The sequence below is a fragment of the Tachysurus fulvidraco genome, chromosome 24, assembly GCF_022655615.1.
Source record: "Tachysurus fulvidraco isolate hzauxx_2018 chromosome 24, HZAU_PFXX_2.0, whole genome shotgun sequence".
In the NCBI taxonomy this organism is placed as follows: Eukaryota; Metazoa; Chordata; class Actinopteri; order Siluriformes; family Bagridae; genus Tachysurus; species Tachysurus fulvidraco.
In genome coordinates, this window is record NC_062541.1 from 8,897,423 (window position 1) to 8,922,112 (window position 24,690).

Consider the following 24,690-nt stretch of genomic DNA (forward strand, 5'->3'; position numbering starts at 1 on the left):
AAATCAGTTTCCGTGCTTCCAAAATGAAACATTTCAATACCTCATGACTGCTGCTACTATATTAAGTGTTCATTCCAGTATTTCTGCACGTGTACTATAGAACATACATGATCACCGGTCTTTGCTGCTTTTGTTTATTGTCATTTGTGTAATGTCTGTTTGCACCAGGTTGCACTGACGCTAAGTCCTTAGCTCTGTCTTTGTTCTATGTAGCACCATGGTGCTGAAGAAATGTTGTCTCATTTCACTGTGTACTGCATCAACTATAAATGGTTGAAATGACAATAAAAGCTTCTTGACTTGAATTTATGCATCATATCAAATGAAATGGAGGAGACGCAGTGTGTGCTCTTTACCGTGGATCACGTAGTTCGCTACTGTCTTTACTTCATTGGTATTCGCTGACACCAAGTCACTTTGTCACACTGTAAGACACGCCCACTTCTAGTAACCAACATATGCTTTCATTCATGTCACCAGATGTCAACAGATATCGTTGAAAAGAAACAATCAGAAAGCCCATAAATGGGCACAAAGGACTAAAAATATTTTTTATCAGTCAATCAAAAGTATAGAGATGATTAATGTAAACAAACTAGAAACTGCACCCGACGATGGTGAACACAGCTAGTGCTGAATAAATTACTAAATAATGAAGAACTAGGGGGGGCACGGTGGCTTAGTGGTTAGCACGTTAGCCTCACACCTCCAGGGTTGGGGGTTCGATTCCCACCTCCGCCTTGTGTGTGTGGAGTTTGCATGTTCTCCCCGTGCCTTGGGGTTTCCTCCGGGTACTCCGGTTTCCTCCCCTGTCCAAAGACATGCATGGTAGGTTGATTGGCATCTCTGGAAAATTGTCCATAGTGAGTGTATGTGTGTGAGTGAATGAGTGTGTGTGCCCTGCGATGGGTTGGCACTCCGTCCAGGGTGTATCCTGCCTTGATGCCTCATGACGCCTGAGATAGGCACAGGCTCCCTGTGACCCGAGAAGTTTGGATAAGCGGTAGAAAATGAATGAATGAATGAATGAATGAATGAATGAAGAATTAGTTTAGTTTAATAGAACTAATTTACTCATTTTCTCTGTTGAAATATCCAGCACACGGCGATTCTGCTGCACTTCCGCTCTGTCCTTTGGCTGAAAGTTTGCGTTTTGCTGCTCACTTTTCCAGAAAAACAAACTAGACAACATGCTTTGTTTGTTTCATGCAGTTTCTTACTGTAATGGAGCCACGCTAGAGAGAATCAAGTCTCTGCGCTCTTGGATCCGTTGTTTAGGATCCACACCAAAGTATGTGTGTTTGCTGTGTGTGAACATACTGCCCCATAGTGAAAAACACTCAGTGTCAATTCAGAGACATGGAAACATCCCAACAGCTTTATGTAACTGACTTATGCTTTCTAGAGGATTTAAATAGAAACAAAACCTAAATCTGTCTCCTTGCAAAAATGTTATTTCCAAAATGTGACTCTTTGCTGTAGGGATGAGAGAGAGAAATAGAAATAGAGAAGGTGTGTGTCTGTGTCTCACGCTGTTAGATCTGGATGATAAACACTGTTTATCTAGAGTAAGAGTCAAATTTGACCATAACCATACACAAAGTAAAGACAACAAGGCCTTGATTTACTAAAGGGCTGTGTGTGTGAGTGCGAGTGTGTGTGCGAGTGTGTGTGTGTGTGTGTGTGTGTGTGTGTGTGTGTGTGTGTGTGTGTGTGTGTGTGTGTGTGTGTGTGTGTGTGTGTGTGAGAGAGAGAGAGAGAGAGAGAGAGAGAGAGAGAAAGAGAGCTAGCGTAAAAAGACTATTTTCCTTATTTGTGACTCACTTTCTCTTCTGTATTTAAAGCAATATTCAAATAAAACTGAACTGAATCTAAATTAAAAAAATGTGTACATTTGAAACAACCCAGAAAAAAGATGCAAGCTGATATCTCTTCACCGTTTCTGTGGGGAATTGTGTTCCTTGCATCAGCTATAAAAACTAATCTTGTCTGTTTTGCATGGTTGCCTTAATGAATATGCAGTTCAAGGCCTTTCTACCTAAAAGCTCTAAAAGCTCAAAATATAGGGGTGAGTGTATGCAAATAGATCCATTTCTCATCTGCGCTGTGGAAAAAAAATAGACAATTGTTCATGTAAATTAGTATGACTGAAGGGAAGCTATTAAATTTACACCAGCAAGTTTTCACTAGGTGAAGAAAAATAAAAGAAAAACAAACTGTTTTTCTTAGAGTAAAAAAAAAGTGATCTGCTACAAGAAATCCATACAACAATATGGTCTTTAGATTATGAACAAAATTGTTTTAACTCTATTTTTGGTTGTGTGTGGCAAATTAAAAACGCCATCAGCATCTACTCGTGTTTGTGTGTGAATTCTTGGACCTCTAACCCTTTTTAATAGAACTCTGGCCTTCTACTCCTTTTATACAGTATCGACAAATGACTTCTTTTTATCACTGCAAGTCTGATATAAAATTAATTAAGACCGTGGCATAACCTCACGCAGAACTTTAGTGGATGAAGAGAACACATTCAAAATTTCACATTCTTACAAAAAAGCACTTGGAGCATCTCCGAGGGCAGAAATGGGTTTGATATCACCATCTGCTTAGGAAAAATGGACATTTTCTCTGAATATATTGCCCCTAGTAAGGTTAAGTAAAAACAAAAATCTTTACAAATCACTGAGTGTCTACTTTCATACGAGACATTAATCACAAATATGTAGTGTGACATGTAAAAGAAATTCGATGCTGAACATCGAACCCCAAAACAGACAGATTTTTCGGGCCTTTGACAAAAAGAGTTACATTTCTGAAAGTCTATAAGATCCAAACTCCTTGCAGTTATTAAAAACACCTAGAAGCACTCAAGCACATGCAGAAACCTAGCTCAATACAAATTAGCCTTATTCATTAAGGTTTAGAAAACAGAGTTTATAGTTAAAAGTTATGATGAGCTTAATTTTTTTCTTTCACATTTTTTTTAGTTATGAAATCAAACTCATCATTCTGATTGTAAACTCCTGAGAGTAGAGAGCTCCGGGAGAGCATGTCTGAGGTCGGTGTTATGATTGAGGTGCTGAGGTTAACTACTTGAAAGAAAAGAAAAAGGAAAAAGGTCTGATCCCTCGTGAATGAATAAGACAGTTCTCTATAAAGAGTCACCATCAGTTCAGTGTTTATAATTCACATTTTCATGAGAAACCTGAGACGATTAAAAAAAAGAAGAAAAAAAAGTATGATGATGACGACTTTAAAAAAAAGGACACAAAAATGGGAATAAAAGTACACTGGACAGAAAGGAATACGCCTTTATCTTAATTTCAATGAATACAAAGAAAGCCTTCAATCTCCGTTAGCACGACTGTAGCAGTGCAAGTTCTGAGAGAATTAAATAAATACATCGAAGCAAAACACTGATTAGTCTAAAATGGACACCTCTGTCTGGGGAAAAACAAAATACAAAAATGAACTTGTCAAACTGAACGATAGAAACAAAGTAGTCAAGCAGGAAAATCTTTGCACGCATCGTAACCGTGTCACTTGAAGGAGAATTTACCTTCAAGCTATAGCGAGACCCTCAAACATATCTTCACTTGATCTCTCTTTCTCCATTTCCTCTGACGACAACCTGCTGAGCGTTCCATAAAAACATTACTGAGCAATCCTAAAAACACCATCAATCTTAACTTCCAGTGGGTAATCCTGCAGAAAACAGCTCTGACAGCTAATCCACAGGATTTTATTGGATATCACTTTTAACCAGTCAGGGATTTTTTTCTGAACATGGCATTGTTGCACATTATGCACCGTGCTAAATTAGACAGCAAAGTCAGTCACAGGCCAGCAAAGGCAATTTACCTGTTGACAGCACTGCCAAATGAAAGAAGGCAAGGAAAGTAGACTTAACCAGGGCAGAGATAAATGCAGCAGGCACTGGCAGGCAACGAGAAGTGTAATTGTCAATTTGACATGGGATTGATGCATTATTCAATGTTTCACACACTCATACTTAGAAGGCAGATACTAACATTAAAAAAAATCTGTTATGGTATTATAGGCAGCACACCACGATTCCTGGGACAGACAGTACAGCAAAGGTTTTCTGGAAAAACACTAAAGTGTACATTGTTTATATTGATGTTTATAACCATTAGGATTCATTTATTTATACTTAAAGTTGTTAAACCAAGTTTGTTGTACAGCATCATTGAGAAAGTGTGAAAAACACGAAACAGCGCTGGCACAAACTCATGGCTCCAGTTACTTCAATTCAGATACGGAAATGACTCTCGACCCAGGGCTCTCAAGTATCACGTATTGAGAGTGACAGTCATTTTCGGTCTTTTGTCAAGCTCCCCCGCCACACATTGTATTTCTCACGCAGAAACACGTACTATTTATCATATATTTAATATCCCTAGCCCAAAATGTATCAGTCCGCACCGCTGTCTCTATAGAAGGAAGGAATCAAGCGCGTCTCAACTGGAGTTCTTAGTCGAGCCTGACACTTATCAGCCAATCAAAAAAAAAGAGGCTACACAATAGTGAATAGAAAATAGCACTATTGTATCTGGGTAAGATTTAACGTAACCACCAATGAAAAAAAAGCATATTCTGGAATTGTTCAGCATCATCCTTGTTCACCCACAGAGAGCTGTGAGAAACTGGAGCTCAGTTTTTCATGAGTGTCTGTAACATAGCCAACAGTTTTACAGCCTGTTCACTGACAACACCTGCTCAGAACAAGTAGTCTAGGCCAGTGGTTCTCAAACTAGGGGCCCTGAGATGGTGCCGGGGGCCCCGGTTCACTGACAACACCTGCTCAGAATGAATGTGTTAAAATGTGCTATACAAATAAAACTGAACTGATTTATTTTATTAAAATCAATGTTGCTGTTCTAAATGGACAAAGTCTAATAATGTTTAGCCTACAACATCACTTAAGGTTCAGAATAAAACATGGACACAGGAGGCCTGTACAAGCAGCAACCCATCTCTTTTATTTAGAGCATGTTTATAGATGAGCTAAAAAATTTCATACACAGGAGAGTACATAAATAGTACAGTTTGAAGCAACTGTGGCACGAGGCCTTTTTTAGCGACCAAGGTTAGATGTGGGACACCAAAACTTTTAATTACTAGATGTCTGAGTTGGGGTGCTTTTATACTAGACATGTTTTCTCAAACTTCAGTGAACGTCACACGTGACCCTGTAGCACATGAAGCGGCTACACAGGAGGAATGCGAACACTTAAATAAAGCTCTGCTGTCACAATGAAGGGCTTTCAAAGCAGAAAAACAAGTCACTTCTCAGTAAAAAGTGCAGCGCACTGCAAAAGTGCTGCAATGTTCCCTGAAGCTAGGGGAGCAAATAAAACAAACACACAGGACAAAGTGTCAGAGATAAAAGTCTTGTTACTGAGTGAATACAGATTTATGAGGAGTTTATAAGAAAATATTTAATTGCTGAAATACAACTAATGCCATATATATATATATAGTATATAAATATATATATAATTTTGAGCGAAATAGTGGAAATTTTGCTGTAATTTTATCTTTAGTCAATTTATATCTTCATTCTTTTTTATTCTATTTTTATGATGGTCAAAAAAAGCATTTCACTGCATATGACAAATAATTTCTTCCAAAGCTAAAGCAAAGACAACCCACCGCCTCATTTCCATAAATATTTATTTAGCTTTTTTACTGACAGTAGTAAACTGAACCTACATAACAAGGTTCAGGTTTTTTTTTTTCCTTTTTCTTTTTTTTTGCAAAGAAAAACTAAATCACACACAGCTCCAACAAACTGCTATAGTAAAAGTCACAGCAGTCAGTTTGCTTTCAATAGGATGAGACAGGTTGGATAATTTATTACAAATAAATAAAACAGTTGGTTTATTTTCATATGAGAAATGGATAGAAAATGTTTTAGGCATGAGTGATTTAATTTAATTGATCATTATCACAATATGAAAGCTGTGATATCTGGTTACATTTACAAAGGTTCATATATCTAAATCCACAAACATTCTCTTTTACAAGAAAAATAAGAAAGACTGCCATTATTCGGTTTGATTTTTTATTTTTTTTAAAAGCACTTTAATGAATTAAATCCTCGTTTAATGATGATTAAAACAAGCGCCTGACAAAATTAAGTGTGTTCAAATGTTAAATATGCCTTTATTTCTCCAGTAAGACTGTAAACAAAAGACTTGGGTATCATGTAGATCATCATCATTCTACATTTGCATATTTTAATCAAGGTTCTTCACACTGTGCACCCGAGGCCATGAAGCATCAAGAAAACTATAGAGTCAGGAATGTAATATTTTTATGAGGGGGGAAAAAGAACAATAAAGCTTGCTGCAATTTCCTTGCTGGGGAAACTTTTGAGAAGGCAGAATTTGATAAAAGCAGAGTCTTCAAACTACTTTAGAACTTTATTGCTGCTCTGCTCATCTTTCTGTGCCAGGTGATCTAAATCATGACACAAGCAAGAATCCTGAGCTTAGATCAGATAAGCCATGGCCTGACAGCTCGGCACTGTACAGTACATCTACACCCTCCCACTTTACCGTCTGCAGATTACAATGAACTGGTACTGGAGAAACATCTGCTGCTGTGTTTTCTTTGACAATAAAAAAAAAAGGATATAAAGAATGAGCACAAAGACACATGTCCCAGTAATTATTTACCTTCCTGCTAGATTGAGTAAAGCAGTCATTAGTAAGAGATACTATTTTACATCATTTCCTGTCATCCTTAAATCAGTAGTCTGGCCATAACATGTACATAATGTACATAATTATTCCCTTATTTCATATATAATCTGTCAAATAAGTTGTGTTCAGCATCCAAAGTTAATTTATCTAACTTTTCACTGCAGCTTACTTTAAATCTTTTTTAACCCATTAACCCTTTGTTTGAAAAAGTTTTAAAACAAAGCATTATTGTTTAGACATGTTGGGTAAGCAGACGGTTTAACAAAAGCAGAACAATGCCTGTCTACATGTCGTAAATCTTTCTAGCTTGCTAGTGTGATTTCATTCCACAGTGAATGTCAGGTTTAGATCAAGTTGGAAAACTTAATCAACTTACCAGAAACTGAATCAGATACCAGCGGTCAAAAGGCCCATGATTGACCTGCAGCACAAAATCTTTAAATGCAAAAAATTTTGAAGCTAGAACCCAGCTCATGAGTGGGTCGACGACCAAATCAGATACATATTGGTTCTTCCCAGTTCAGCACACAATTATTTTACAATCTGCTCATAGTAAGAAAGCATCATAATGGAGCTTCATGCTTCAGTGAAGGAATGATGCGTATGAAACCCATGGACACTATGAAATGAGAAACTCCACAATTATTTTTAGATACAAGAATCTCTCATGGAACTTGCTTTGTCCTCACTCGCATGCTTTATTTGATCATTTCCAGTGTTTAACACATGTTCCTAATCATCTCACAGATGTCAGTAGAAAAAAAAAAAATTCAACAAAAAAAATACACTCCACCTGCTGTCTACATGGACACGATCCAGCTCTGTAATCCAGCTGGTATAATAACCAAACACTGTGCTAAGGCAATAACTAATATATAACCAACATGTATTACACTTCTGTTGGTGCAAAAACAATGATGTCTGAGATCAATTTTGGATGGTCCATTACATATAATAAACATCTCGAAGAGCAAATGCCTGCCAAACGAATGCCAACGTATTATAACATTAAAACTGACATGATGATAAAAATACAGATGAATATTTACATATTGCACAATAGTGTGAAACAAATAACTAATCCTGGTGGAGGTTGTAGAAAGATGCAGAAATAATTTACACACTGTATGTGAAAGCACAGTGTTGCAGAGGTTCTGTGACGTTATGAGATAGTATTGAGGTAAAAAAAAAAAAAAAAAGGACAATTAGTGTCACATATCATCAGTGCTTTGTGTGAGACACTGTGTTTCCCACTGAATGTTAGTTAATACTACAGGAGATTAGAACACTCAAAGCCAAAGTGGAGCAAATGCAGAAAAATAATAGAGCTTTAAAAAGGGTTTTAAGATGGTTTTTACCCAATAGTTTGTTTATAAAAATGTATACGTACTGTACGTACAATATTAAAAAGGCCACAAGTATGCCTTGACTCAGGTCACGTCAAAGGCCAGTGCATGGTGGTCTAAGGATAAATTATTTAGCCAGCTCTCTAGAGACCTGAAGGCCACTAGGCTAAATTATGATAGCTAAATTAACACAATAATAATTGCCAAGCAACTAGCTAGTTCCATTAATAGTGACTATAAGAAAAAGGCAGAGTGGATGATTGTGTAACAACTTTATAAGTCGGTATACAATCTGGAACAGTAGATATAGCAGAGAGACAGCAAGATTGTTGGCTAGCGTTTCGGTTGTGAGGTACAATGTTCAGTCATTGCTTTACACGTAACAATAATATTTGATTCCAGCTTATTTTGCCTCGATATAGTTTCCTGCAAATTGCCTGCATGCTGTGCTAGCATTATAATGCTCTCATGTTCGTCTGTTTCTGCATATTTACATGTTCCCAATACTACAATGATCATCGGATCGCACCAGAGTTACAGCATTGTGAATTGCATTATGCTTAAACATCCATTCCAGATGAAAATGCTTGCTCAAGTCAGTACAGATGAGGTGTAAGTTCTGTCTGTTAAACTGGGCATCTACACAAAGTTGGATTTGTTCTTCAGAGAAGTTAAGACAATGTTGAAAAAGCAACTGGACAGAAACAGAGCCTGAGATTACAAGCATTACAAAGAAACAGGTTTGCAGCTGCTATGTTCTCCAGGCAAACTGTCCTCCAATAAAGGTGCAAGTACGCAGATCAGTTCAATAAGCTGATGAGCAAGTCTGAGTCAATAACATTCAAGTAAAACATGTTGCTTCTCTAATGCACACTGCAATTCATACACTAGAGTGGTTCAATGACCTCAAACATCAAAGTCACAGGAAGGTGCTGAAGCAAATGCTCTAAAACACAATGCACTCAAATCTGCCCATGTGCAGACCCTCAATTACCTACCAGGCTCCCTCACCCTGTCCACCATGGGCCAGTATGAAAAGACACTTCCTAAATAAGGAGCGATGCCTCTTGCAGTAAAAAGCTAATACAATGCCTATTAATCCATCAGCTGAAAGGTTAGTGGGTGAAACAATCTCTTACTGATCGCATCGATTTAGGATCACCAATAAAGGAGCCATTGGCTCAGGTACTGATTGCCCTGTAGCCTTTTAAAAACGAATGAAGGCAGCAGTGTAAGTAGAATTAAAGAGCCGGCATTTGAAAGCGACACACCAGATGTGAAACGGTTCATTTTGCCATTGGCATAGCTAGGACAAAATCACTTTTTATGTCCATTAAACTCTTGAGCTGTACCTTGACTGAAATGTACTCAATGCTAGAAATTGTATAAACAAGGTAATGTATTATACTGCTGGCAAAATCTACTAGGACAAGACAAGAAAAATAACAACTTTTCCTACAGTAAATAGAAGGTGTTCAACATCTTGAAAAGAAGTGTACATGTTTATATTATAATCAAAATTCATATCCGTTTAAGAATCAAAATGCAACATGTACACTTTCTGTAAGTAACACAAATTGGAACAGTTTCATTTTATGTTTTTATGTTCCTGTTCAATCTTAAAAAGCATTAGGTCAAAAAAAAAAAAGCACGAAATTTAGAACAAAACCAATTTAGATTATTTTTGAGGGTCTCTTGTTTAGAACAACTGAATCATTTTTGTCCAATACCACATTTATCTGTATTACTTTCTGAGTTGGCATGATGAATAAAATCTGGTACAAAATAACTTTCAATAAAATCCATGCATTAAAAAGAGTAAAGTGAGCTTGAATGAATTTAGGGAATATATCTTTGGGAATCCTCCTGTATCTCATGGGAATAATGCAAAGACTCTTTCTCTTGAATTTTGATCCATTTTGATCAGATTATTATTATTATTATTATTATTATTATTATTATTATTATTATTATGAATTTTATAATTATTAGACTATTATATTGTTCTCTGTATATTTGTAGAACATTAACAATTATTATTATTATTAGTTATTATTATTATATATGTTTTATATTTTGTTAATTTTTTTATTTAGTTAGTTATCTTATATGTAAAGTCTTTAAGTCTCTCAATAATATTTCTTATAATTTCCAATCACCTTGCCTTGATATTGTATATACTGTATATCTTTTTCTTAAGCTGCTATCTCTTTGCCATTGTAACTTTGCAAATTTCCTTACTGTGGGAAGAATAAAGGATTATTTTATCTTATCTTATCGAACAGGATTTCATATTAAAGGTATGTGTTACCTGTGTCAGCATCCTTCACCTCCTCTTTGTCATGCTCCTCATGCCACTGCATGGTTCGGTAGTAACTGAGCATCACTTCCCACAGTGCTTTGCACAGGTCAGTCAGGCAGGGGATGTAGCTGTCCGGGGTGATGTGCTGGTGGAAGAGAGAAAAAAGCATAATGCAGATTCAATCAGCCGCCAGCCACTTCAAATCTCTGGGGAAATTTTCCTAAAGCACGCCTCATAGATGGGCACACGGACAGAATGTAAACCTGCTATGCGACACTGAAGTTTGCCAGTTTATTAGATACAACTATAAATACCTTGACAACTTTTGTTTTGTTTACTTTTTATCCCATATACGCTCAGTTCAGCTGTATTCAACAAACTCCTAAGTCTGTGTAAAAAAGATGTGCCACTGCAATAGAGGCAATTAATTTCCAGATGCATGCCTGGTGCATCCACAAATCCTTGCTTGTGGGTCAATGGGCTCATGCTCAGTTGGGAATTGTTTAGTTTTTGACACTTCTGGAGCAGGGAGGTCTCAAAGGATCGACCACACACTGTTCTGGAGGCACATTTCACAGCTCCTTGCATTCTCTATTAAAAATATCATGTAGGCCATGACAGTGGAAGAGGCTCCAACATTGCTAACTAGAAAATGCTTGCAGGCAAAAACAGAAAAAAAACCAAAAAAAAAAACACCCACATTTTTACTGCAGTGGACATGATACTGTAGCTCCAACACTTTAAAATGATTGATACTTACCTGCGATCTGCAAAAATGTTAAGCTCTGTAAGTAGATAGTACAGCTGATCATGGACACATCAGAAGAGGGAAAAATGTTACATGCAATTTAATAATTACCAGTTCCTTCACAGTCTTGCTTTCTATCAGCTCATGCCAAGGAGTTTGCAGATTGTTTCAATTCATCTAAATCAAATCAGTGTGAAAAGAATATGTCTACAACCATATGGAAATGTATGCCTTTCATATCCTGTGTCCTTTCCCCTGTAGTGAACTGACTTTTACACCAAATTTGGTTCAGTGGTCTGCACAATGTTTTTGCTAAAAATGTAGAAAAGCATGGTATTCATGTGTCTCCCTTGTCGCAAGCGCAAAGTGGGGTCAAAAACCGTGATCAAATGGTGATTCTGCAGTGGAACTTAAAATGAAAGACATTTTTATTTCTTCCCAGCCTGTTCCTATGGTTCAATTATAAGACCACTTGTGAATAAGAACCAGTAAATAAGCTGAGCACAGGAGCTGATAATATAGCATGGCGAATGAGAAGGAATGTCTCAAAATAATAAGAAAAATGATAAAGGGTTGAATTTACAAATGTCCTGAGACACACAGGGCTTTACATGCTTCCTCTAAGCTAGCTTGCACAGCAAAATACTGACTGAATAATAAGAGTGCAAATAATAGCTGGAAAGATTACATATCAGTTATATCTGTAGGTAGTAGGCTTTTCTGAAAAACTGCCACAGAAATCTCATTTTTATATCTATGCATCTTATGTGAACATCTGGAAATCTAAAAATAATCATAAATGCATTATCATATTATAATAATATCGGGTAAGTGTAAAAGAGGCAGCAGACCTGGATTGGCACGTGTTCTATCCATCAAAACCCGACTTTCAGCGCCCAACATTTTAGGAGCCCGATAATAAGCATTACCATCATGAGGACTGATACATCTAAATCATACATCTTCTAATAGGCTCAAAAGTCAAAGTTTTTCCAAGTCTATTTTTGTCTGCAGCAACATTAGAATTCTGAGAAAAGCTGCCATACTCCCACTTGGAAAGACCAATCTCTGGTCTGGAAGGCCTGACATAGAGTTTGTTATGTCTCAAACCACAACATGGCCGACTCATCCTTACACACATTTGTCAGCACCACTGACAGCTACATACAGGGCTTTCATCCAGTTTTTTTTTCTCCAAGTAAGGCAGTGTATATGGAAAAGCTTGGGTGAATTACAGTCTGGGGTTGGTTTTAGAGAACAGAAACGGCACAGCAATATGGCCTCCAGCTGTGGAAAAGCTAACAACTACAAAGCTAGGAACGATTTACAGAACAGGGCTCTCGCATTGCCTCACAGGTTCGACCTGCTCTGGCTGCTTATTTATGAGTTTGCACAGACTCTATAAATTACACCCAAGGACAAATACCGGAGTCTTACAGTACTTCCAAATTATTTTACTGAGAAACTGAGAAAAAGAGCACAAAATGTATCAGAGACAGATAGAAAAACACAATTAAAACACATCAAACAGATTGCTGTCTAAAACATACTGTTTAAAACATACTGTTACTGCAAACAACTATAAAAATTGTCCATGACATTAACCGAGCACCTCCAAATCTCATTTAGTGTAAAACAAACCAAAAAAACTAAAGAATGAATAAATTCAAAAGAGTTCTCTAGAAAAACCCTAAAAAGTCAGGGTCGAACCAGGTGCAGTCACTCCTATATTAAGCTGATTCACACTCGTTAAATTGCTTTGAAGGACAAAAGGAAAAAATAGGAGTTTCGCTGCCATCAGCATCAGTAGAATGCAATGCCAGCATACCAATGCACAAGCCTCCTCCATCAAAACCAACTCTCTATAGAGCAAACTTAATGCATTTCCAATGCGGCCTTTAGGTAACATTCAGCTGGGAGAAAATCTGCTCTAGGTTCCAATAATTCCCAGGCTGCTCAAGCATCAATGTTATAGGATCTTTAGCCCCATTCAGGTGATGCCATCATGAATGGACTTCCAAGGCAAATAGCATTTCACCTTTTGTCTCACGAATGACCACTCAAGTGTCTCCAGTGACAACTTGTGGTTGTATACACGGTACACAAAGGTCAGCCGGGAGTCCTTTTTCCCCCAGTAAAAATCATAAGAACAAAAGAGATAGGGATCAGGTTCCTTATTTTTCCTCCATACTTTCCTGCAGGAAAAATTAGTGGCAGTTCAGTGGTTAAATGAATGAGGTTTTGATCGGAAAGTCCTAAGTTTAAACCCCGGCATCAACAAACTGCCACTGCTGGTAAATAAATACTAGTACAATATGCTGCATTTGATGATACAAGTTCTAGCATAGCTTTAAAGGAACTTTCTACTATCTTGCGAATTAGTTTTTTAGAGACTACTAGAGGATAAAGGCTTCTGTTTAATGTTTTAAATGGAAAATAGCCAAATCCATTGCAGTGCACTACATAGGCAAACTGTATCTTACTGCTAAATGATTATTTCATAAAAAAAGACAGCACTGTTCATCAGCTTAACTCTCAGATGAACCCCTCTAACCTTTCGGATGTGTCCTTTGCCATGGTCCACTGAGGAACACTGAGCTAATCAACACATCACTATCATCTACACCACCTAATTCTTAGCAACGTGATCATGCAATTAATTCTTTTTTTAAAAGCCCTGATCTTTAAGTCTAATTCAAATCCCATGACCTCGGATTTAAACCCAAAGCAGAAATGTGTCAAAATCACACATCCACCAACACTTTCCTGTGTCCCTATAGTAACTCTAAGATATAAAAGGTCTAATCAGGTCCATACAGAAGGGCCATGGCCTTTAGCTTGCCATGACTACATTTTCTGCTGATGAGTTGGGGAATTAAGACTCTTTTACATGCCAGCTCTCATTCAGACTAAATCGTAATGATGCTGCACATGTTCTCACTTATCAGCAGACATCAATGCAGCCCCGTTGCTGAGCTAATGCACAGAATTAATCAAATGTTCTCTTGCCTGGTGAAGCAGACATTCCCTGCCATATCAGGGGTCGGGCAGGAGCACATGAAACATGTAATATGTTCAGGTTCTGTGTGGGTTCATTTCTGATCAAGTTCTGTCTTGTTTTCTTGTCAAGGAGTTTGAAGAAAAATAAACTCCACCTAAACTACAGTACAGTCGAGTGCCAATAACAACGGATATTCCATTATGATCAAATTTCAAAACAAATTAAAGTTAAGATACTATTAAGGAAATTATCTAAACAATATTTCAAAAACTGATAAACAGATTCTTCGTCCATATTTGATTCTTCCACATTTGATACTTTAAGAGGTCCTGTTTTACAGACGTCTCATTGCTTGTCTCTTCTCGTCATTGCTAGGTCTATTCAAGCTGGTGGCGGGGAAATGTAACTATCTCTGGGATTTTATTCCCATTTGAATTTGTTATGTCAGCATTTTTTGTGGACCGTGCATGCACATGCCTGGAAAGGAAATAGTGTAGTTTGATCTTCTGTAAAATGATCAGTAGAAATAATGAGGTGGTATAGGTTGAAAAACATCCTGCGGGAAAAGAGTTTTCCAAATTTTTCTTCAGTGCAAGATCTCAAGGAAGCAGTTTTAATGTATCTCCAACAAAATCATGTACTGGCTAAATGTAAAGCAATAAAGTATAGACATTTAAAAATACTTTCTGTGAAACAATGCTTCTGGGTATACCAGGTAAAGTGTGTGTGTTTGTGTGTGTGGATATGGATATGTGTCTGTCGGTCTATATCACACACAGCCTTATGACCAGAGATCAAAGGCTGATAAGTAAGGACAGAGAAAATGTTTTTTTTTTTCTTTCTTCCTGAGATTTTCTGAGCTACTAGGAGGAATGTGGGAACTCAATCACTCTTCATGATTATATTCCAGAACACACCTACAGGGGTCTTGTGTAGAATTCATGCCGCTGTACACACACACACACACAAAGTGTGTTTAGCATGCATGTCATGTAAACATGGTTGTCATGTGAAACATCATGAAAATGCTCACATCTCTCTGATTTATACACAGATTGCTTACTGCACACTTATAATACAATGACTTTTACAGAGCACCTTATAGCCTTGAGCAGAACACAAGAAGATCTAAGGCTCAAAATGACCACGACAATTAAACTCATGGCTAAATCATTATATCGACCAAGTCTAATTGCCAGCAAATGGTCTTGCATTGGCTCGATGTGATTACGCTATCAGTCCATACTGTATGTCTGTCTGACTGTCTGACATGTTGTTTTCATGGTGGCAAGAATAAAATAGAACAGAAAATAACTAAAAGTCTAAGACAACCTCAAATTTGTTTGATATTTTTATGTAAAATATTTTTTTTTTGTGAAATTGTAGCTCTGCAAAAACATGCTTTTGTCTGTTGCATTGATCTAATTAAAGGAGAAATGAAAGAGTAGTCAACATCAAGAACAAAAAATTTCATCTTTTTGGTTTATCTGGTTTATTATTGGTTGAGTGTAATGTGTCTTGGCTCATTTGCCCTAACAGGAAATAGCCTAAGAGCCATTTAAATTAATCTTAGTTACTGAGTTGAGTTTTAGATGGTTTATGGTCTGTTAAAACAGTAATGAAAGTGAATAAAAGGATTCATAAACGTCACATAAAATGATTCGGAAATTTATTTTATTACTAATTAAATTCTTCCATCCGTTCTTCAATTACACATAGCCCAAACTTGCTGCAGCTCAAGTGTGCCACTTAGTCTTACAAGTGAATTTTTTCAGCTGATCAGCTTTATAGCTCATTATTGTGTGATTAAATCCATGTTTTGTCCATGTTGTGCTAATTTTTGACATCACGTGGTGTCGAGTGCCATCACTAGAATACCCCGTTAGCGTTAGGAGAAAAGTGGCTACTGAGGGTTTGGACATTTCATGTGAATACTGCATTCATTATGGGGTTCTACTTATTATTATACAGCATAGAATAGTACATGCAATTCTTAATGTTGACTGATTAGATCGATCGATCGATCGATAGATTGATTTGTGGTAAATGTTTTGACTGGGGGTCAATACTTTTGGAATCATTGGATTGATAGTCTGGAGTTGATAGATACTGTACATGTACTGAGAGTCTCCATTACAGTGACAAGGAGAACAGGAGAGAAGCCATGCCTGAGCACTGCGCACGTTGCGTGTCTGAGAGCTTAGAGGAATTTTAAGAATTCCCTATTCAAGTCTATGGAAGTTTTTGGGATATTCGATAGTCCGCTATGAGAAAACCGAAAGTTCCGTCCATACCCCGAATTAAACATTCGCCCAAGTATAACATCCGAGTTATAAACCTCCAAAGTTTAAAATGGAAGCCTGTGGGAAAAAAGCCAATTTGAGCTTCCATACTGGGAATGCCGGAATTCCAATCGCTTAGAAAAGTAATACATAGAATAGCAAACTTCAGACCAGGGTATACGACATATCCGAATTTGGTGAAAGAAATTTTACACAAGTCTGTTCCAGTCTGAATTCAGTTTTCTTTTTGCTTCTCATTGCCTTTGTGAAAATTGTTTACTATTATTAACAATCCAATAATCTTACTTTCAAAATAAAGGTTAAATAACTTCTGTAATGTAACTGTTTAAGTGAAAAAAGCACAGGTAGATGTAAAAGTTGTGTCATTGTCACTACATAATATTGGACACATGATCAAGCTTAATAATGCTCTGATGAAACATGCTGTTACTTATGCATTGTACATCTACACTGTGAGTTAAACAGCACATTCACATGAATGAGTTAAATTCAAATGCCACAATTACAACTGAAACGTTGATCATTTTAAAACAGTAAAGGGATGTATGAGTCAGCGTGCTCTCTAACACAGCCTGTGACCTTGTTCCACCTCTACCATCAGTCACAGGACAGAGGGATGTAGGTGATGTCCGTGAAGGAGGATGACTAAGCGTAGCGTGATGAAGCCTCCATTCAAAATTCATCTGCTGCTCTGCATTAGGATGCGACCTTTGGAGGATAGCAGTAAGATCAGATTTTTTAATTCTCATGATGAGGTTTGAGGTCAGTGCTGAAGAGACTATCAGTATTGTAATGTTTATTTTATATCTCTCAGCTGCCTAACAACACTGAAGTGCCCCGAGTGGAGATATAAGACCAAAGGCTTACCAAGAGTTCACTTGTTTTTTTAATATGTTTTTCAATACAAAGCATTTTTGATAAAGGGTTCAAATATCCTCCAGTGGTAACCTCCTGGGATAGCAATGCTGGAAGAACACAGCAGGGTTCTATGGCTTAGTACCATACATTGGCTTCACTGCTAATAAAATATTTTCCTCAGCCTCCAGCAGCACCACAAACAGCAGCATCATGGTACAATAAATGCAAAGGTCCTAAAATCAGATCTCATACATGAGAAGGTTACTGTATAGACAAAAGCGTGCTAGTAGTATCTGCAGCTTTCTCTAAAACAGAAAAATAACAGATTTGAAATGGCCTAGCTGCCAATTTTATTCGCTGGACTCGTTTGGTGTATTTTCAATGAAAAATCTCAGCATTGTAAACAATTGTTACAATGCAGAGAAACTCACAAGCTCACAAGTTTGAAACCCGATAATGGAATCTTCATCGGTCAATCATAACCACCCAAGTCGATTGTGATTGTGAGCTTGCGCATGTAAGACAAAGATCTGTTCTGATAGGGGGTTCTGCTGCACAGCATGACGGCAGTCAGTGGATGATTAAATGAGTTTAAGAGGTAGGATATGCTGTACATCACCTTTCATGATGGGTAGCTGCTGTAGGTAGAGGGGAACTAGTTAGTGAATCAGAATCAGCAGTCAGGCAGGAAGGTGAGCGGATGGATGGATGGATGGATGGATGGATAGATAGATGATGTATGGACGGAGCAGATTAACGGATGAGCGGATGGATGGATGGATGGATGGGCAAGCAAATGGTTAGACAAATGGATGGACAAGAGGATGGTTGGACAATGGGTGGATGGAGGGATGGATGGCGTTAGACCATTACCTCTGGCTGTTACTAAGCACCAAGTTTCAGCTACACATGTTCCTGTGTAAACTGTTACTAAAGAAATGCTCTAGTATTAATTCTTCATTAATCAACACCTTCATCTTTATCAAAGTTCAATGCTTTAGTATAAAGACTTTAAAGATTTCTTCTTTTGCAGCACATCAGAGCTGCTAACACATGCATTCTCACAGCACTTAATGCAAGTATTAAAGCTGTCAGTGTTTCCTGATCACAGAAGACTTGCTTAAAAAGTGTTTTGTTTTCCATGCATGACAGACAGACACAGCTTAATATCACTGCTGTCATTTGCTTCACCTGCTGCCTGACATTAAGCACACGTCCTGCAAAGATAAAGTAATCAAATAGCCTCATGAAGACGATGGCTGCTTTGTTTGAGATGCAGAGTTTCGTTTCAGACGAATACAAATGAGGCTTTCTGAGGCAGGGTTAAAGAGCTGAGCTGTCTGCCTTCAGAGCAGAAAAAGCCACCAATGTCCTTTGAAATGACTCTATTCCTGCATATTACCTCAGATTAATTGCTTTGTGACATGCTCATGAATGAGACTGCCTTCCCCTTCCAGAGAGCAATGCATCGTTGTTTCTTTGTTTCAGTGTGCTCGAAATATAGACAAATGTGCCACTACGTAAGAAGGAAAATAATTTCCTGCTTGACTGAAGTACAAAAGAGTGAGGAGGTATTCATGAAAAAGCTTAACGACAGTTGAAATCATTTAGGAGATTACTTTCAACGGAGTGAAGAAGCAAAAAAATCTGAGCCCTTCTTCAAACACGAGGGTGAAGAAGGAAGGAGGCTGCAAGGTGCAATGTGGGTCTTACCGTGCACAGATCCTTATACTGCATCTTCTGGAATTTGGTGTCTGCGTTGCCAGCACACAGCTCCACATATCCCAGCACCACCTGGAACACAGTGTTGTGAATGGCCTGGGTAAAGTGCATGTGAAGCTGGTCCATAGCCGTCTAAAGAGGGAGAAAGGACAGAGAAAAGGAGAATAAGTTTTGTTTTTTGCAACCTTCTGATACAAGTCATCCCCAGCATTAAGTATTGTGCAGCTAGAAAAAAGAAGGATAAAGAAATGTTACAATATCTTGTCTAAGTCACACCTTCACACAGTAATTTAAAAAAAAGGTCCAAGTGCAAACAGCTGCCTTGCTGACAGGTTTGTTATTTACATTCATTCTGTCCAACATTAATCATGGAGTTAGATGACTAGAGACTATAACCTTTAAATCATCAGACTTCTTTAGTGAAGGTGAACAGTTGATAATCTTGAGTATTTTAATTAACTGGAGGTAATTCATATATAACAATTTTCTGTGAATGATGACATGGATGGATATAAGAGTGGATGACAGGTAGAGAGATGTGTGGATGGAAGAGTGGATGGAAGGATGGGTGAAAGAACAGAAAGTTGGGTGGAAGGAAGTGCGGATGGAAATAAGGAAGGGCAGATGTGTAAAAAGGAGGAAGAGTGGATGAAAGAGTCCAAGGAAAGATGGATGGATGGATGGATGGATGGGGAGATGGGTTGCTAATTGATTGTATAGAAGGAAGAGTGGATGAATGGTTGGATGGCTGTATGGAAAGAAGGATGGAGTTGTGGATGAATGGACAGATAGATGGATAGGTGAATGTATGGAAGGGAAGGATAAATAGATGGGCGTATGGAACGAAGGGTGGATGGATGGCTACAGTAGATATATAGATTGGATAAGTGGGTGCATCAGTTAATGGACTGATTGCAGATGAATAATTTTCTGAAGAACAAGCAGCTTATTAAACTTGTAACACATTTCACCTGCGATCCAAATTGAGATGATAAAGTGTAAAAGTGCTGCACCATGTTACTGCATAATCTTGATCTAAATCACTTCTGCTGTATTATTGTCTTATATTGTTTATTGTCTTGTCTCTGCTGCTGTAACAATGGAATTTCCCACATGGGTTTAATAAAGTCTCATCTATTTTCACCATCTTCTTTCACTGGCCTCACCAAGTACAAGCAGATGCTGCCTATATCAAACAATTACAGCCGTATCTGCAGTGAGCTGTTGATAAATACAACCTTGAACGTGCATTTGGGTTGCAGATTCCAGATCTACTGTGACCCTGAACAAGATAAAGCACCTACTGAGGATAACTGATGTAACATATATATGTATTGTGTGATGTGATGGAAAATGAATCTACATCAGAAAGGAAAAAAAAAAAAAGGATTAACAACTGACAGTAAAGCTTACAGGCCAAACCTCCTGTATGTGAAATTCGAAGATTTTTTCCAGCTGCAGAGAACACCCTGTATAATAAAGTACCTCCAAATACAACAAAGCAGAGAACTCCCCCTCATTGTCTGTCTCTTTCGAAGTTTAATCCATGCACTCAGTGACCCTTATTCATCAAAGTGGGAACGAGCAATGATTTAATAGCCAAGAATGTAAATGGCTCTGCATGCGATTCGCAAAACTTAAAACGGGCATCTGCAGTGAAAACCCCACAACACATTAGTTCTTTATTAACATGCCATAAGCATACAACAAAATAACATGCCTTAATGTATGCAGGTCTTGTGACAGTGAGCCAATAAAAAGAAGAAAGCAATCAGCAGGCTAGAATCATCCAAGAGGGAAGGGAAAAAAAAATCTGTAAAGGAAAATTTTCTGGTGATTTTCCGGTGAAGCCCGAGTTAGAGCTGCTTGTCTCAGAGGATGCTGAGAATTAGGATTTTATTTCTGGTAGCTTCAAAACGTGTGATCTCTTTAAAACAGATTAAAAAAAAATCTAATACTAATTCTGCTCAAAGCCCAAATCTTGTTTAAACATTTTCTTATTTCACGTGCAGGGAATTATGTGAACTCAGCATGTGGTTGTAAATACAGAGTAGCAGAAGGAATAAAAATGTAGGAAATTATCTTAGAATTTCAAAAACCTAATAATATCTAAGTCTATTTGAATTGCCTTGATATGTGAATGAATAAGTACATAAAGCACCTAAGAGAGAAACAGATAAAGCTTCAACATACACAATCCTGCTCAGATATTACTCAGATAAATGGTGTGTTATGCAATTTTTCCCCCCAAACACTAATAATGGGTGTGCGTTCTTCATTAGAAGAGCTGTATTAAAAGAACTCAAATGAAAAACCTGCCAAATCTTCTATGATAGCTTTCGATAAAATATCTCAAATGATGTGGACCATCCGAATTCAAAGAATCAGCACAGATTCCTATCAAATCCAAAAGCTCTCCATCTTATGCTAGCATCCTAACAGAACTAGCATGGTGTGAACAGTTAAAGTGGCTATACAGATGTTTGAATACAGTTGTTATTCACCCACACAGTGCCACATGAAATAAAAAGCTGGTCAATGATAATCTTTATTGGTATATACGTTCATACTACATGAGGGACCATGTACCATGAGCTATTTGGGCTAATATCTCCTGTGAGGAATCTTCACACAATACAGTTTAAAATGTCTTTCTTGCTCTAAACATGTCTATTTGTGCACCCCAGGGAGCTGTTCTATCACTTTTACCTCTTCATTCTCTACACCGTTCAGTAAAGTAGAGTAGCTCATGCCACCTGCAGAGGTTCTCGGATGACTCATCCATTGTGGAGTGCATTCGCAATGAAAATGATGTAGAGCGCAGGGGTTTGGTGGTGAGCTTTGTCTTGCGGTGCAGCTTAACATCAGTAAGACATGAAGGAACTGGTGGTAGATTTCCAGAAATGCAACTGACCCACTGGAAATGGTTATGAAGAAGAGAATGGCAAGAAAACTGGTGATCATGAACAGTAATGCTTATCGTCTCCATGGCATGCTTTCCAGAAACACATTTAGCGCTTGGCTCATTTCACTGCAGAGCTCTAGAAAGCACTAGTGGGGTCATTTCTGCCAGCTGCCATCTCTACAATGCCTCCTCCCAAAGGGACTGGCCTCCAGCTTTGCAGAATGAATGTATAACAACAGGATTCATTCAAATACTTAGAAAAGGCACCAGAGATATTTTCTGCCATCAAACTCTCAGCAGCACTTGCCTCACACCAGCAACCTTGCAGAATGACAATGAATAACAGGATAGAATTTATTCATCTAAATAGAATCATAGATTTGGAGATTCATTTTGCTGCATTAACAAAAGGGAATCTTCTGAAATTAAGTGCCTGTGGAACAAACAGCAGTGGACTAGTACTTGGCAGCAGATACCACTAGCAGAGCTATTATGAAGCGGTTATATAGTCACAGTCACATGCATATAGACTTTTTACAAACATTTTTACATGGTCTGACTAATCCATCCCATTTCACAATATAAACCCTATAACCTACAGCTGTATGCACAGAAGCTGTAAACTCAGAAGAACACACTAAGGAATCATTCTCTAAAACTCCCCAAACAGCTTTCTTTCCTACTCATGAGGTGGTAAGTCATAGCTGACTTTCTGCAATGTGTGGAGCTTTAATCCTGAGGATCAATGGCAGGAACGCTAAAGCGGAGAATTCTGCTACATACACATGACTCCATGCTGCATCAGAGAGAGCAGCGATAAAAAGAAAAGCTTTCTCAGATTCTGACTTCAATCACAGCTTTGTATGCTCTGAGGTAAAGGGAAAAAGGCAGGTACTTCAATGGCAAATAATAGCCTTAATCCAAGACGGTTTTATCTTCCCCTGTGTGACGCAGTGTGGGAGTGAGTTAGGCATAACGCTAACTCTAGACCGGCTCTCATGACTCGCTCACCTGTGTCTTGCCCAATAGCGAGTACGCAAGCTGAACTCTGGTGTAGTGAGCGACGTCAAAGTTCTTGCATGTTTTCGACAGCGCTACATCCAGCTGCTCCTGCAAAGACAAGGAGAGAGAAAGAAAGGTTTGAGGGGCAGAAGGAACTGAAAATCTTCTCTCCTAATAACAGTAGTCTCTGGAGAGGAGGAAAAAGATTATGCTTTATATCTTTCTATATGTCTTTCATATATCTGGCCCAATTGACTATTTAGTGATAAAAGCTTGGCTCCAAAGGCCCTGAGGAAAGGGAAAAAAAACAGCACATGTACAGTAGAAAACCTTAAGTTGGTTCAACACCTGGCTGAAATATATTAGAAATATAATATAATAGATAATTATATATATATATATATATATATATATATATATATATATATATATATATATATATATATATATATATATAAAACATACTTATTCATAAGCAATATCTGGACAAGATTGTTTCCGGATTAGGTCAGTACTAAATTATTTGGCAGCTATTTGACACTTACTGTATAAATGACCACATTACCGTATTCTCACGCTTTGCTACCTGGACAGGTGTCGTATCTAGCATGACCCTGACCAGGATAAAGCACTTACTGAAGATGATCAAATGAGCATAATCATGATATGTGAACATAAGGGCATATTTAGACATAGCTGTCATTATATAAGTCAATTTAATCAGATCACGAGACCATTTTCCCTACTAACAATGTTTTCTCCCTTCCAGCAAAGATGACATTTTGACAGATAATTTGACATGGCCCATAGCAACTGCATTTACAATTATATCCTCTCATTTTTTTCTTTATCTGCAAGAGAAAATAACTCCAAACATCGCGTGATGTTGGCCTGCATAATCCCTGAACGACCTTATCCAGACAGAACTAAAATTAGTAGACCACAAAGATTGATGAAAACAGCAGACAGTGCTGCTAGAAGGTTCTTTAGGGAAAAGGGTGAAAAAAAGCACCAAGTGCCATCTGCAAAATTCTAAAATCCCCCACCTCCAATCCCACATGTATTCACTAATTTAAGTTTGTTTTAATTTGAACTAAAGACACCTGCAATAACTAAAGCTGATTTTTACATCCAGAACTAAAAACAAAGCCACATTAATTAGCATAATTAGATTTCAGAATGGTAATTATCATCAACTGAGCTTGTATGTAAATATTAGAAACCATTGAGCCTCAATTATTACTAATTGGACATTTTTACCAAAACAAACACATTAATTAGACTATTCCTCCACAAACATTCCTTGTGGAGTGATTTTTGCTAATGGACAAACACTGGTTAACAAATTGACTTGGCTTATTTACTATTAACATTACCATCATGCATAGGATAGAAATGTGGAAATACAACTGAAAGTGAAATAGAGAAAAAGCTGCCACCAACAAGGCTGAGCTCCTTTCATCATTTCATTCATTTAATCTTTCCTGCTCTGTCTGAAACCAAATATGAAAATTAACCAGCAGGGGTTACTCTGTGTGTGTGTGTGTGTGTGTGTGTGTGTGTGTGTGTGTTCACTCTCCTATTCTTGAGCTACCGAATCCACAGAGCAAACAGTTTATTCAACAGAACACTGTACATCTGCTTCCGAGCTGCAGGGACGCAAAGTACCACTCAAGCTTATATGCATACTTATAAACTGACCAGCCATAACATTAAAACCACCTGAAATGTGTATTTACTGCTTGTTCCACTGAAACAGCTCTGAATCGTTG

General features: G+C 37.7%; 1 protein-coding gene across 2 annotated transcripts in view; it reads right to left on the reverse strand.

Annotated features, from left to right (window-relative positions):
- Positions 1–24,690, reverse strand: part of vps50 (VPS50 EARP/GARPII complex subunit) — a 121,300-nt gene that overhangs the window by 58,785 nt on the left and 37,825 nt on the right. For both annotated transcript variants that reach the window (XM_027175608.2, XM_047807959.1), the window contains exons 11-13: positions 22,928–23,026; positions 19,003–19,143; positions 10,389–10,524 (exon numbers count right to left, since the gene is read on the reverse strand). In XM_027175608.2, coding sequence (XP_027031409.1) covers positions 10,389–10,524; positions 19,003–19,143; positions 22,928–23,026 — 376 coding nt within the window. The remainder of the gene's footprint in view (positions 1–10,388; positions 10,525–19,002; positions 19,144–22,927; positions 23,027–24,690) is intronic.